This window comes from Pezoporus occidentalis, unplaced genomic scaffold, assembly GCF_034315485.1.
Source record: "Pezoporus occidentalis ecotype Australia unplaced genomic scaffold, CSIRO_AGI_Poc_V1 ctg163, whole genome shotgun sequence".
In the NCBI taxonomy this organism is placed as follows: Eukaryota; Metazoa; Chordata; class Aves; order Psittaciformes; family Psittacidae; genus Pezoporus; species Pezoporus occidentalis.
The window spans coordinates 924910-940975 of record NW_026913457.1 but is presented as its reverse complement, the minus strand read 5'-3'; the positions used below and the strand labels follow the sequence as shown (position 1 = coordinate 940975).

The 16066-nt window shown below is 46.6% G+C and overlaps 1 protein-coding gene across 2 annotated transcripts in view; it reads right to left on the bottom strand.

Moving 5' to 3' along the window:
- The window catches only part of ZFHX3 (zinc finger homeobox 3), a 156321-nt gene that overhangs the window by 57979 nt on the left and 82276 nt on the right, over positions 1-16066 (bottom strand). For both annotated transcript variants that reach the window (XM_062612994.1, XM_062612995.1), the window contains exon 4: positions 10100-10331. In XM_062612994.1, coding sequence (XP_062468978.1) covers positions 10100-10331 — 232 coding nt within the window. The remainder of the gene's footprint in view (positions 1-10099; positions 10332-16066) is intronic.

Here is a 16066-nt window from a genome sequence, read left to right as displayed (position 1 = left end):
CAGGGGGTTTGTTCTTATCCACCACAGAGTCTGGTGAGGCACCTGATCTGAAGCACATGTTCCTGTTCTGTATCAATGCTGACACCCAGGAACTGGCAACTTCCAGCCCAGCTACTGGACCTTGCCATACAGCAGCTCCTCAGGAAGGGCATGAGCATAAAGCCTGGCAGGCAGCTTCCCTCTCACGGCCCTTCCTCACCCTACTCCACCATTTACTTATGAACGAGTTAAACATCCTCACTGTATTTGAACACAAAGCCTGTGCATAGTTAAACATGACTGAGCTTTTCTTTCTGCCACTGTCCCTACCTAATCTGTTATTAGGCAGCTTAGGAAAGAAGGCAACGAGGTATCAGCAATTCTCTGTGCTGGAGCTCCAGCCCTTTTCAGCTCAGGTCAACAGCAGAATAGGAAAAGATACTCCAAGCTAATACACCCACAAAAGCATGCAAGAGAAGCAACTTGCTAAACTCATTAACCTGTTAACTCAGAAGAAGGCATGTTCATTTCAGATATATTTAATTTGAAAGGGAGAAAACAGCCTTGCATTAATGGCCAGAACATCAAACCTGTAGGAAAGATACTGGAGATGAGCTGTTACCATACAACACTACGCAGATGAACACCATAAATTAGGGCTGACAGCGGAGGAGCAGTTGCTGGAGCATGTGTGTCTTAAGTTTTTGGAAGGTTTCTTTTTCTTACCACCACCAGAAAGTGAAAGCAGGGTGCTCAGTCAGACATGGCACCTGGGCAAGTGCAAGGCTTGGACAGAAGCAGCTTCATTGTTCTGATGAGACTTCAAACATGACCTGAATTTGCTGTTAATACGAGTTCTGTGTCACTCACACTGACATCTCACCCACGCATCTTGAGACCCGGCTGCAGTACCTACTGCTGTTCAACCTGCAGTGTCTTCAGAGATTTACTGATCCACCCAGAAACGGGAGAGTCTTCAGTCTTGAACTTAACTTGCACCACTGCAACCACCATCTTGAAGTCCTCTAGAGAAGAGTTTCCTATTCTAAAACTGGAAAGGAGAGAGGGGGAAGAGTGAAGAGAAGCAGAAGGTGCAGCTGCCACCAGCAGCAGAGCTTTTGTGACCAAGCTTGGTACACCAAGGGTGAGACCACAAGGACAGGGACGCAACTCTTCTGCGCAAAGTGAACAGCAGCTGCCTGAGCTCAGCAGAGACCCTGCACTCTGAAAACCTGGTTTCTGTCTGGCTTTGGAGATTGCTTTGATGGGGAGAAAAAAAAAGCGGAGTAGGAGATGAACCAGGAGCTTCCCAGCATTTTACTACAGCATCTGGTGATGTTTTCCCCTTTACTTTGCTTAAGTGGAAAGGGCTTTACGATGCAGCCAAACAAGACAAACATTCTGGAACAAGTCAGCCATTAGAGCTTCCTCTCTTTCTGCTTAATGAAAGCCATGAGCTCCCAGTGACAAGTGTCTGCTGGAGCTAGATGGGGAGTTTATGAGATTCCTGCCACGTTCCAGTAATATTACAGCGTGCCTTTGGTCTGCCTTCCCCAGCCCAGCTATCTAACCACTTCCTTCCCGCCAGGCGCCTCCCATTAGAGTTTCATTAAGCGAATGCTTGGGGGTTTGTGTAGATTTCTGTTCCCCCCCCTGCTTTACTAGGGGCACATGAAAAAAGTCATGATAAACTTTAATAAAAACAAAATTAAAATTTTTAAACCTTTCATATCCTTTAGAGATTACCTAGTCACTGCTGGTCGGTCAAAACAGATCTAAGGCACAACTGCTGTCTACTTTAAAATCAAAACCAACCCCAAAAAATAAATAACAGAAGGAAATCAGCCTCTGCCAGATATTAAAGGCGAACCAACTTTATCCCTGCATTCTGCAAAGACAGATCTCAACAGTCCTATTGTGTCCCGTACGCACAAAGACAGAAAGATGCTGCTGGGATGGGAATAGCATTCTCCAAAATGTGGGCAGGGGAAAGGATGCATGAAGGGAACAGTTACAACAGTTAACATGCTACAGAATACCACCAGGACAGGGAAGTCCCCTTATGTTGACTTAGAAGTCCCTAGAAGTTCTTAAAGCATATGGTTTTCCCAAGTCTTCAGACCTTCCAGAAGAGCTAACCATGCAGAGCAACCCTGACTCATGGCCACAAGAAGTACTTCTGCTGGCTGTAGATAATCATTGAAGCAATATGGAATTAAAGCAGAACCGAAAGTTTTCATCTGCCTTTGTCCAGCCACGAAAGAGAGTTTGCTTCTGCCCAGCCTCTGGACACTTTTCAGAGGACAGACCCTGCACAGGAACACCATGACTCCCATCAGTCGTGGATGGAAGGGTAAAAAAGAGTCCTTAAGTCATTCAATTCACAGTAAAAAAGGGAAAAAAAAATCCAGGGTTCAGCAGAACAACGAAGGGGAACACAACAAGCCATCCTGCTTTAAATGAACACAGACGACACAAGATCTTGGAAAACAAGATGATAATCTTGCATGTGGGGGTATTTGGTGGAGCTGGCAGAGAGATCAAAAATGCTGCTATAACGGGGAACTGTGAGTTTAATCAGCTTAACGTACATATTGCCATGAGCTGTTTTCCTCTTTGTTGCTATTTCACGTATGTTATTGTACCATGGGTGAATGTTTTCTCAAAACACGACAACAGCTTGTCTTACTCCTTATGTCTGAGGATGAGCCAACAGGAATGTATTTCCTCTTCCAACAGCAAAGCTGCTGCACACCCCAGCAGTAGGAAACAGCCCCTGGCACAAAGCTGGGTGCATGGGACAGGGCACCCAAGGGCCTCCTGCCTCCTAGCAGGTGCCTGCTGTGGCACCAAACACCTCTGATTGTTCACCCGCTGATGATCTGCTTGGATTTACATGCCACGTTTCAGGAACAAAGGCTGATGAGGCTGCTGCCTTCAGGGGCTACAGATAACATATTGGGAAAAGACAATATTGGGTTGCAGAGAGTGAGAGAGGTAAAAAGCCTGAGAAGCAGCTAATGAAGCTGGGCAGCATTTGATGTTTGCACACAGGAGCTCAGACTGTCATTTGGGTTGGCAGATTATTAAATGTGTCAATCAAGGACAAGCCTGGAAATGGCAAGAGGAAACATGTGAGGCGAGGTTAGCTATTAAACACCAGAGGAAAGAATCTCGTTCTTAGGAGGAGAGAGTGACTGGCAACAGCACGAGACCAGAGCAGGTTCTCCAGCCACAAGAGGAAGGGCAGTGGGAGGAGATGGGGAGGAGATGGCATGAAGAACATCATTTGGAACTCTCACTTGCATGAGGTGTGAAGTTGTACACCACATCCCTCAGCACACAACTTGCACACTGCTCTTCTCTAGCCCCCTGCAAGGGCCACACATTCCACCCAGACAAATTTGTGCATCGCCAGCAAGGCCAGAGCTGGGGCACGCTTTTGGTTGGTAGGCATTGTAGTACAAACTCTGTGTGTTCTCCTTCCATATACTGTGCAAGTAATGTGCTTTGGGAAGTTTTTGTTGTGTGCAATTAAGTCCCACAGAAAAGTGAAGAGAGGCTTATGAAAGCAGACTAATTATTCCTTCCTGAAACCCTCCATTACCTCTATCAGATGTAGGAGAGCAACACGCATGTTTCTCCAGTATTAGCAATGACCACATTTCCTTTAATTGAAATCAAGTGCAAGACATCAGACCTCAGTGAATTTATTTCAAAAAGGGAGGAATATAATCTGGCATTACCAGTTCTCATTTCAAAAGTTCCATTGGAAGTATAGAGCCTGCAATCATGAAAAACCCACTCCAAAAAAGCATCTCATGTCCCTGTTGTAACAAATTACATCAGTAATTACTCCATGCTTGATGACTGTGAATAAGAAATGTCCTGCATGGCTGCCCACTCTTCAAGGTAGGAAAATAACAGTATGGTTCCCTCACAAGAGGTTTCTGTGGAAGATCCCCTTTGCCTTTCTCCACAGTTTGTTTCACCCATTTTACAGATGGGCTGATCACAATTCCTAAGGCCAGGGCACAGCCACGAAGGGAAGGTGGAGAACTGGAGAGCCTGGACAGGAGAGAGAACTCAGAGAGCAATGCCTCAGCCTTGGGGAAGAATATAACTCATGCTGTGGGACTTCCAAGTCACATATTTAAACTGTCAAATGTGGCTAACATCAAGCCTCTCTCCTGCTAAATAGAAACTTTTTGTCTAAGAGAAACCTTTTCACACTGCAAACCACATCCTGAGTGTTCCATGAACAAATCTGCTCATGATCATACAGGAACTTGCTTCTGCTCCCATCTGCCACCACCTCTCTCCTTCACATCCCTGGTACAGCTACACAGCTGCATTTAAGAAAGAGGAACACAAGCAAAGTGAGGAGTGAAAACAGAGGTGCAAGCACTATACAAGCATCCAGCTGTCGGCAAACACCACAAGCAGAGACAAGCTGAGTTGGGTAACTACTATTTTTAAAGCACACAGGGTCTTCCCATCTGTCAGTGCTCAAGCTATACCTCACTTCTGCTTACATGCTTGGCTTCTTTAAGCATCCACATCACAATTTCAGTCCACAGTTTGCATCGCTTTGGAAGGTTGAATACTGAAATCCTAGGAAGATGTGGACGGACACTATAATCGCCTCTGCCCGGGGAGGCAGAGAGGGGGGTGAGGCACTGGAACAGAGCTTTACAGTAAAGGTATTCCTCTAACTGTAACCAACTTGCCTGGAGCAGGGAGAGTGGCTGGTCTCTCCCTGTCTGCTGGCAGAGACAGCAGCAAGGATGCTCTAGCATGGCTGGGCATGGGAAGATGGGCAGCAGGGATCCTCCTGCTGACACCCGCTCCAGCCCCTTTCCTGCCCAGACAAAGGGGCTTTTCACTGCACTTGGCTGAGTTTGGCAAGGGCTTCCCGAGAGCCTGACCTCAGCCTTCACACGCGAGGGCCCCAACAATGACTCTGTATGTTGGAAGAGGATGGCTGCTAAGGATTTGGCAGAGACTAGCAAGATTACTGAAACAGTATGTCCAGCACAGGGGACTGGTCCTCTGGGGTGAAATGGGGATTCTGCAGCATCCCCTTGCAGTCCATATCCGGCAGATTTTTACTGCAGAAACTATGAATGGTATGGCTCTGCTCCTGCCCTGGGCAATACACGGTGGTAGCAGCCTCGGCTGCTTGTGCTACCCAGAGGAACCTCTCCACCAGCCACAGAGGCACTGCACGTGTTCCTTGTACCAACGCAATCCCTTGGCCATACAAATTGTCCTCTGCACTTAGATCTGCCAAAATCTCTGTTTCCCTTCAGAGATGCCAACAAACTCAGGACTCACATGAAGGGATGATCAAAATGAAACTCCTGGGCATCATAAACTCTAGGCGGTCTCTCGCCTCAGCTCCACCTGACCCATCCACCTGATGGACTTGGTCCTGCACAGTGGAAAGAGTATAGAAACCCAGGCTGCCTGTACTCCAGACCTTCTAGGAGGAGTCACTTTCTATGCTAGAATGAAAATTTGGTGCAGGCTGTTTCACTCTTATTTCTGTCATTACCTAATGAGTCATAAGTGCATCCATCCCTACATCTTGAGAACGTTTTCGTTTTTATTATGCTGTTGGTTTTTTTTCTTCTCTAAACCCCATCATTAAAAATCAATTAGCTTATGGGCAGCGTTATACAGATGCTTCTGCAGCAAGGGGCTGACATCTGCACTGCCAGCAGCCCAGATACTACAGCAATATATGTCCAGAAATACCCATGGAGGACAATAAACCCCCAGCCCTAAAGCTGTATTCTTTTTGATCAAGAAAAGGACTGAATGTCCAGCTTGGGCTTACTTCCCTGTTTCCTCCATAATTAGCACACTTCTTAGAGCAAGCAGAAAAGTTTAATTGTCTTTAATTAATGGCATTCAAGGAGGACTGGGTTTCTTGCCTGATATCCATATAATTTCCCTGCCAACAACTTCATCATCATCCCTTTACTGGAACTGTAGTGCAGCTTGTAAAGCTCTTTTCCACAAAAGACACAGAAGTTTCAATCAAGGCTGTGCTGCTGCCACAAGCAGAGACAAAAGTCCTTGTGTCTACGAGGCTCTTGCTTAGGCTGCTGCATGTGTTTTCTGTGGGGTGGGAGGGAAGGAGTTGCAACTAATGTGCAATCAAGAACCATCACAATTACAAATGTAAATGAACATCCAATTGGCACTGACCTTTGTAGATTGTTAGAGGACTAATTAAGGTATGATCAGACACTCTCTTCCAACAGATTGAGATGCATCTATACAAGAAAATATCTACACACCACCCCAGAGACAGTGATGCTTTTTCCTACATGCTTGCACACACCAGGGAGTACGTATACACAGTGAGACACAGCATTTAACCCTGACATCTCCTCCCTGCCACTGAGCAAACAGGACAGAGTGGGAAGCAGACAAGGCAACTCCATCACTCCCAGAACACAAGGCTGCGGAATGAGGGGTGAGCCACCTTTCATTACTGCGAGATGTAGTTGTATGTAAAGCTGGGGATGAGGAAATTGGCACAAACTGGCTGAAGTTAGGGAAAGAAAAAAAGGCCAAATACTCCTTCAACATTTCCAGCAAAGCCACAGAGGTCTCCAGCAGCAGCAGGAGTGATGGTGGCTGCACGTGCTGGCACCTTGCTTTGGGTAACAGCTGGCCTGGGGGGTCTGCCCTGGAAGCAGCAGCAGCAGCAACAGGCTGTATCTTACCATCCCCATGGAACTCGGCATCCCCTTAACAACATGATCCATTGCATCTGCTTGCTTTTGATCACAGCAGCCAGAGGATGTTGTTTCACACCACTGCTGAGGTGAACCTACAGCTGGCCAGCTACACCAGCAAGAAGATAGACCAGCACAAGAAGGGCATGGTTTTCTGCCAGCTCAGCCCTGCCAAAGAACTTGCAGTTCCTCAGGCACAAGTCATGGTCCTGCTCAGCCACCTCATCCTCATCCTTGCCCACTGAGTTTTGAGCATCTCCCAGGATGGGGACTCCACAACCTCCCTAGGCAGCCAGCCCAGAGCTGGGCCACATCCCAGGGAAGAGTTCTGCAGAAGGTAGAAAAGCTGAGGACTGAACATTCTCAGAAGGAGCAGTTTATTCACTTTGGGGGAAAAAGGCAAGCTGATATTGTACGTGTAGGGAAACAGAATTAGAAACAAATAATAATTAACTAGAAGGGGAGGGAGAATCACAGTGATGATTACCAGGGAGTAACAGCAGCATCAAAACAAACCCCTGCACTTGCAATGCAGCAAACCAGCAAAAAAGCCGTCATCCCTTTGGGTCCCTGACAGAGGTGTGTCACAGATCAGAAAAGCACTTTCTGCTCAAAGTGTGCGAAACAGAGAGAAGACTTTCTTGTGTTATCTGTTACCACCAGAGGCTCCTTATCAAAACGTAGAAAGGGAAGTCACCTAGCCCTCAGAAAAAAAAAAACAAAACAGTAAAAATGCAACAGGGATACAGTAGAGACACCAAGGTATTGTATAGGTGGAAGAAAAGCAGCGAGCCAGCTGCACACAGCTGTAAGTGCAGCCCTGCCACAGAGGATGTGCATGTCCCACGCTGGCAGCACGGGGCTGGAAGACCCGCTGGTGAAGTCCCACAGAATGTGCTGTTCTCCTGAATGGCTGGAACAGCCAAACACACCAGCAGAGTTCAAAACCAAGACAAAACAAACATGTCACAAGAGAGAACTGAAGGCCAGATATGTGCATATTCCTGCTACACATCGCTGACACCCAAGACTACAGAAAAACAAGGCTGTGAGTTCAAACCTCACAGGAAAAAAGGAAGGATCAGCCTTCTGGAGGGAGATTTTTTACGCATGAAATGATTACACTGAATAAATCAAAGCTGAGAAACACATTACTGTTGCGCCCTTCATGAGGCTGATCTTGCCTGCCATGAGGCCACCCCTGATGGATGTCACCCCTGCAGCATCCTGATGTGCCTTGCCCTGGGACATGTCCTCAGCCCAGCCACTAGCCTGGGGCACTGGGATTACCCCACTGTATATTCAAGTTGATGCTCTGATACCTCAACAGGATCAGAATAAATGGGAGATGAAAGCGCCCATTTTCCCCTATGGGAGAACTGCAGCTTCTCACTCAAAGCCAACTCCCATCACTGCAGGTACAACCTGTCCAGCACCTTGTGCCTTGGCCATCACCACACCAGTGAGGTGTGTCTGCTCAGCCTTGCTCAACAATGGGCTGGAAGAGTGTTTGAGATTAAATATCTTGGGTCAAACCAACCTCCAAAACAGATCAGAGGTTCACTCTTTGTATTCTAGATCTTATCCTTGTATTTTTATCCTTTGAAATAAAATACAATAAAGAAATAGTGTCTTGTTTGCTGTCAGTTTTTGTTGAAGAACCAAGAGGCTTCAAGGGAACTATCCCAGGCCACTGAAAAATCAAAATATTTTAAAAATAAGATTTCCTTGCAGTGACTTACTAAGAATTTTAACAAAAAAAAATAATCTTTTTAAATGGTCAAAAAACTATTGTCCTTCTAAGTTAGTCAGCTTCTGCACTCTTAGTACCTGCAATGTCATAATCCTGGCAGACATACAAGGAAAGATAAAGTTTCTGAAGTAAAAGACAAGGTAAACACAAATTTCTAAAGTAAACAAAGGTTTCCAGGATTGTTCTGTGTGTCACAAAAGGGCACAGATGGTTTGTCCTCTCTGTTCCTTTTGCTTTTAAGAAAACTCATAAACCATAAAACACTTCAACATATCCTTTCAGAATTGGAATGTTTTTCTGCAGTGGAGAAGCGGAATGGCTCCAAGAGCTGCTGTCCCCTCTGGATGGTGTGGCAACCACCACATGCTCTCCCTGTCACCATGACCTTTGGGAAAGTGTGTTGCATGCCCTCTACTCTGCTGAGTACACAGATAGGTCACTTTTTTCCATGAGACTGAATTTAACCTCTTACTGAAAACTCTCCTGCTTTACTTTCTGGGTGTTCTGCAACTATTTCACATCCTTGTTACTAACACGTGTAACAGCAACGCAGTGCAGGTGTTAATTGAAAAGACGTTTCTAAGACTCACATGTATTTTCCTCCAGCTGGTGCTGCTCTCCTTTCTCAATGCCTTTAAGCTAAGATCACTTTCCTTGTCTCTAAGCCATTACTTGAGGAATGCCATTTCCTCAGAGCACTTTTCTGTGAGATTTATCCAGTCCTGGAGGGAAGTCCTGGTTGAAACAGAGGAGGGCTGTGGAGGGTTTCACTCGCATCCTCCCAGCTCCAGCATCTTCACATCCTTGGCAGTGTGTGTACCAGCCAGCTTGGCAGGCTCTCCTCGTCCCCCCTCTTCACAGGACTTACCAGATCTTGCTTTTTCGTAACATAAAAATATTTTTAACCCTTTAAATTATTAAACAAAGTACAATTTCTGTTCTGCCCAGCCTAACTGCCCCCTTTAAGGCACCTTTTCTCTTGCTAGATTCACAGCTGCAATCCCTTTCCAGTTATTTGTCCTTTCTGTATGAGCATAGACTTCACCCAAGCCCTTTGCCTTATCCACCTTATCTCATGAGGAGACATGGAAAACAGACCAACACTTGCCCCTTCTGCTGCCCACCCCTTTCAATCTTCCTCATGATCTAATGTGGCTGAAATATTAGAAACCAATGAAAAAACTGGGATGGGTTTGCACTGGTGCTTAGGATATCACTTGATGCATTGCAAAACTTCTACTAAAAGCATAGTTTGTTAGAGTTGTCCTAACGTGATGGTATCTCTAGACGCTCATAAATATTTCACTTACAAGTACGAAATAAAGAACGTGTGTAAATATTTGGTGCTTCTGAGCCACCACCCACAAACTCCATGAAGCAAAAGAATGCTGGATGCTGCAGGTACAACAGGATCTTGTCCTACCTCAGGGTAGCTGGGACTTCCATAACACATTATTGATAGGCAATAAGTGCCATCCCACAGCAGGGAAGACAACCAAGAAAGTCACCAAGCTTGCCACAGAACTGCATGGAGGGTCTGATGCTCCTGATCCAATCCTGTGATGCAGAGGGGGCAGGAGCCCAACCCTGTGCATGCAAGGGGGGCAGCACTCACCAGCTTCAGCTGCCGGACATTTCCGGATGGTGAAGATCTGTCCCAGGTCTTCCTCTTCTTCAGGAAGACCTTTCTGGAGGCGCTGCAGCTTCCGTAGGCTTTCACTCCGCTGGTGTTTCATGGAGCGCACATGCTGGATAAGGTTCAGCTTGGCCTTGGTGGAGTAGTTACAGAGGACACAGTGGTAATAGCAGCTTTCACCTTCAACCCCACTCTCATGATGCTGAAGGTGCTGTGAAGAACAAAGTAGAGAGATGTGAGTTTCCTTTACACCTCCAGTCTCCCTGGGTTAGTCCATTGTAAATTGCTAAAAGCCACCTGGGAACTAAGTAAGAAACCATAATTTGATGAAGACACAGTAAGATCAAGCCTGTTTATTCTCAAGGTACCACACATGCTCCTGCTTAGAAGCAAGAAAACATAACATACTGAAATAAGCACAGAAGCAAAACTCAAGATGGGCAAGATAATCTTCATTGAAAGAGAACAGCAGATCCAACATAACTGTTCACAATTTATGCGTGGTTAATTCTTTCACATTTAAAGCTTATCCAGGGAGGGGACCCAACTTCATGTCAAACAGATAAAATTAAATGTGATAAATTCTCACTGAAAACTAGGAAGAATAAAACTAAAGCAGTCCTAGAACACAACAAACCCATTAGACTGACAGGTCCTGGGAACAGTGTATGGGAGCGGAACATGGAGTGTGTGCCATCCTATCCATCACCCAGCACTCCGTTACCTGACATTTAGGTTTTACTCCCTTGGATCTGGAAGAAAGCAGCAGCCTGGCCTGGAAGATGGCTGTGTCAGCGGTCCAAATTGAGAAGCCTATGGTGAGCATGCAGCCAGATATCACCACAAGAGGTTAGCACTTGGAAAACCCTTGCCCCGCTCTGAAGCTGTGCTACTGCAGCAAATGTGCCTAATTCAAGAGTATTATACCTGGATTATCTATACCAAAATCTATCAACTGTCTGGCACAGAGCTTCATGCTAGGGAAACAAATAGCTGGTTTATGTCCTGGATCTCAAGGATGTGGCAATTACTTCTCAAAAGCAGAGGGAAGCATTCAGTGCTTACGGCTATGCTGGCTGCTGTGGCAGCAGCTGCAGGGCTGAGTTCACAGTAACTGTCCCAGTTCCCACAGTAATGCTTATCTCAAGTGGAGGACAAATGGATACCAAAGTCAAAAGACTCTTGAGTGAAGACCATTTGGTGCTTCCACCACAAACCTACGTTTCAGCTCTGCAACAATCCCTGCCAGCTCCCACCATCCAACCCCAAGACCTGTTTGTCTTCTAGGTCATCTCATGAAACTCCCTCCTCAGCATGCACCTCGCCCAAGGCACACAAATAAGGTGATTTCGACATGCTCTTAAGGTTTGTCAATCAAAAATATTGCCTACGTGCAGCCAGAACCTTCTGGTAAAGATTCTGACGTGTATTATCTCAGTTACAGCTAAGATAAGATTAAAGACACATATTACCTAGTGCTGTGTGCTTAGCTAACACAGAGGAAGGAGAGCCCTCTGAGTCTAGGAATGATTAAAAATAGGATAGGAGCTGATGCTGAGGCTTCTGATTGGAAGAGCGAGGGAAGAGAATAAATGTATTCTAGATCTGGCTAATTAGACTAGCCTCTTTTGGGATCACAATGTATTTAATTAAATTCACTGTAATATTTGAAGAATCCACTAGGGCACTAATCCCACTGGTGCCCTCAAAAGATTTTTTGCTGTTTTCCCTCATAAGAACTTCTTCTTCATCTCATTTCTATTGTTTGCATGCATTACCCTCTTCCTGAGCCAGAAAAAGAGAAATGGCTTAAGACATAAAAGGCTAAGGTTAGCGAGCTGGTCTCAAGAGCCACGTGACTGGCCCACATGGCCCAACTTAACCAGCCTTGCTCTGCCCCACTTAGGTCAAACCTCTGCAATAAAACCTCCCTTCCACCCCATCGTGCTGTGGGCTGGGGGGTCTCGCTCCAGGAGACACATGGAAAGCCCTGTCCTTCAGCTATCAGGAAGCCCCCATCCTGCAGACACCATGCTCAGGCTTAGGCAGTGCCAATGGGCTCAGGAGCAGCTTCTGCAAGAAGGCAGAGGAATCCCCTGGTGAGCAATTAGAGAAAAATCTGGTTCCAGGTTCAAGGAAATGCTAAGATGTGGTCTCTGTGGGAACCAGAGGCACAGTCTGTACTGCTCCCATTTAAAAAGGGATTTTAGGAAAACTTTTGTTTTAAACTATTTAATAAATGTGTCTTATTTTCTGGTGTTCTTTTGCTCCACTCAACACATGTTCAAATATCCCTTGTGATAGCTTCACTTGCCTGTCCTGCCCAATGGTGCAAAAAGCCCACCCTGGACATGGCACATCATCACATGCCCACCTCTGATTCATGTCAGTCTTCCAATGGATGAGAGGAGCAGGCCAGAATAAGACAACATGATGGATGAGAAAGTACAAGCTGTGAGTTGGTGGAAAGGTAAGACACTGGACAAATACATGTAGTTATTGTCCATCACACTGTAAAGCTTTCCCCTTGTGAAAATTTATCCGTATCACAGAAAGCAAATTCAAAATATTAAACCAGAACTTTGTTAGAAGACAAAACAACTTGAAAATCAAAAGAATATACTGTTCTTAGGAAAAGCAACCAACTTCTGTCAGAGAACATTGATTTCTGCAAGTCTGGGGGGTGTTTGTCCCCTCCCTCTCAATGATAGGAAACTTTCAACATCTGGTTCTTCACGCATGGCATGCAAAATATTGATCAGGTTTAGTCAAAGCTCCACTTTAAATCAGAAACAGACAGGAACGCTCTGATGGAAGCCATACGGCTCACGAGTACAGCTTCCCGAGGGACATGGGCTGTTCCTGTATGTACACTAACCGCAGCACAACACTCTGCCGATCCCAACACCTATCCCTACACACAAATCAAACGAAATCTGGCCCATCTTCCATCTGGGAAGGGCTTGGGTCTCTAGGCAAAGCTGCACAGTGACAAGGGCAGGAGGATCCCACCCAGAGACCTCACCTCCTCCATCTGCCACAACCCCTGCACCGCCTGTCCCCAACCTTCAGAGCCCTTCCTGGGAGAACACCAGCTCCTCACCAGTTACAAACACCTCAGGTCTGGCAACTTCACCTCAATACCAAAAGCCACTCACTGCCGCTCTGCCCTGTGCCCCCCAGGGTGACCTCACCCCTGTCCCACATGATTTGTCCCCACACAGCATTTTGGGACAGTTTAGGGAGTAATCCAGAACGACCTCCCCCTTCCTCTAGGTATGGCTGGAAGAAGTCAGCATGTTTGGGAGGTCTGAACATAGAGACACTTTAAATAAGCAAGATTAAAATTACAACTTGTGCCTATACACCCTCAAGAGTGCCATGGGCCAGCAGGCAGCAAGCAACCCTCCAGGGATCACACTCTGCGCAGCACCAGTCACCAGACCTGGAGGAGGGAGGTGAGGGCACCCGGTGGTGTTCACACCAGCGCAGCATCAGCCACAGCAGGAGAAGGGTGCAGAGCATGCAGGCACAGATCAGGGAATGTAGAAGAGGCACGAGCATGAGCGAGCAAACGTGTGCTGGGACACGCTGACCTGCACTGGGCTGGGGAACTGACTTTCCAGCCCTCACTCTCTAACATCTGGCTTGGAATTGTTTTCTTCTAATAAATAATAGCATAATAAATGTTCGCAGCATGACTACAGAAATCTGACTTTTAAACAAAGGAATTACACTATTTTCAGTACTTCTTTCTTTCCACCTCCTTCATATACTCCAAACTTTGTTTATTTTAACATGGCTCTCTTCCCCATCTAACACTGCCTCACCCACCATATTTTTCAGTAATCACGGAATTTAATGCAACAGCTGTATTAATCCGACTGCAGGCAGTCCTCACCCCTGTGCCACAGTTTCAGGCTACGTTCTTCAGAGATGAGACTGTTGTAACGAGGACTGAGGATCCACATTGCTGCTATTACCCAAGTAATGAACTCTCCCGCTGAATATCTTTGTAGGTGTTACTGTAGTTAATGTTCAACATTTAATCTGGTTTCTAGAAACTTTTGTTATGTCTTTTAAAGATATCAAAACCGTATCTGCTCCAAACCTCTTCCGTATTAAGTTTTTTACAGCCACTGTGTGCAGAGCCCGCTTCCCACGGTAACTTGAACAGATAATCCTCCCTATAGCAGTTTGTTGCCAGAAGGCACAATGTTATTTTCCAAACGCTGTTTGCTCTGCATAGTGGGTCAGATACTGTTCTGGCAGATATCTGAACTGTAACCCTAGCTCACCAGGGAGACGCAATAAGTGCTTTGAACTATCTCATGCTTTTGATGTTTATTATTCATTCGAAAAAAAGGCTCAATTTCTATGCAATCTTAACTTCATCTTGCATAAAGTCTCCCCTTTGGAGGGCCCTAAAAGCCCCTAAGGAGAAACTCACACTGACAGCAGAGGGCATCTCACAAGCCATTGGTCTACAAGCTGGAAGACCAACAATCTCTCGAAACAGCAAGATCCCACTTCCACCCTCAGGAAGTCTCAATGGTCCACAAAGCAGCAGAACACGTGACAAAGCTCTCTACAGGCTCGAGGACATCGCCCTTTTGCAGACCTCAGAATGAGAACAAGTAGTAGAAAGAAACCCAGTGAATGCCCCCCAGGACAAGCAGCCTGGGCTCTCCTGCTCCCTGCTGGGGTGCACAAGGACTTCCCACACGTGTCATAGTGTCTGCAGGCAGGAAAAGCAGGTGAGGTAACAGGCCTAGGGGCCAAAACCCAAAGTGAGAAAATGATCTCATGAACTCTGTGCAGCAAACAAGAGAACCAGCCGTAATAAGTAAGAAACCCTTCCTCACCACCAGTGGCTAACAGGATCACCAGCTGCACAGTGATCCAGATCCCGAACCGAGGATCTGGGCAAAAGTGCTTATGGGGACAGCCAAGGGGAGTCCATCCCCCTGTGTTTACACCAACATCCCTCCCACTTTCCAACATCAATCCTCAGGAAGGCCAGGGGGAGGTATGGGTAACTGAGAAACAGCCTAATGAAATCTCTTCCAAACCACTTTGGATCTCCTTCTCCAGCTGGCTCTCACATTACAAGACAATCCTCCATGAAACCAGAAGCCACTTGACTACCAGGAGCTTCTACAAGAAAGTTTCTGGTCTTGAACATCTTTGGAGGAGGCTTCGTCCCCATGTAGCATTCTTGTTACCTCTGAACCGTGCAAGACCTCTGCTCTGTTAGAATGGGTAAAATGAACAATGACTTAAAAGATCCAAGAAATGCAGCTGAGGAAGAAGGAGCAAAAAAACTGCTGGAGGGTTACAAAAGCCATGGAAGGGAGCACCACTGCAGGCCTGCACTGCTCCTACTTCTCCCTGTCTGCACCCACGTCTGACCAGCATCAGTAATGAGATTCAGAGCCTGTGGGCCCCTTTGACACCACAGTGGCACACAGAGCCTGGGAGCAGCACAGAGGCTACATGAGATGTTGAGCCCCTCGGGGTTACGGTGGAAGCAGCCAGCACATCCTCCATGCTCAGGAGGAGCTGCTGGAGCCCAGCCAGCCCTGTGAGCACATCCACAGCACAGAAGGATGCCCAGGGGTTGACTCGTCCTCAGGGTGAAATCAGACATGGTTAATTACTAAGAGGCTTTGCAGGAAACATTCTACATGCCAGCGCGAGCCGTGCCTATGACAGCGCAGCCTGGGGAGCCAGTGGAGAGGTAACCCCTCTGACAGAGCTGGAGGGGAGGCTACAGGTTGCTGTGGAAAGGGACCAAACCCTGCAGCAGACCTCAGAAACCTCGTAAGCGCCTCTTGGCCCCCATGTGCCTCTGATCTGCATGAGATAAATCACACAGCCCTACAAGAGAAGAATCTGAATTTTTAATGAAAGTCATGTGGATGCAGCTGTCTGAGCCCAGCCTGT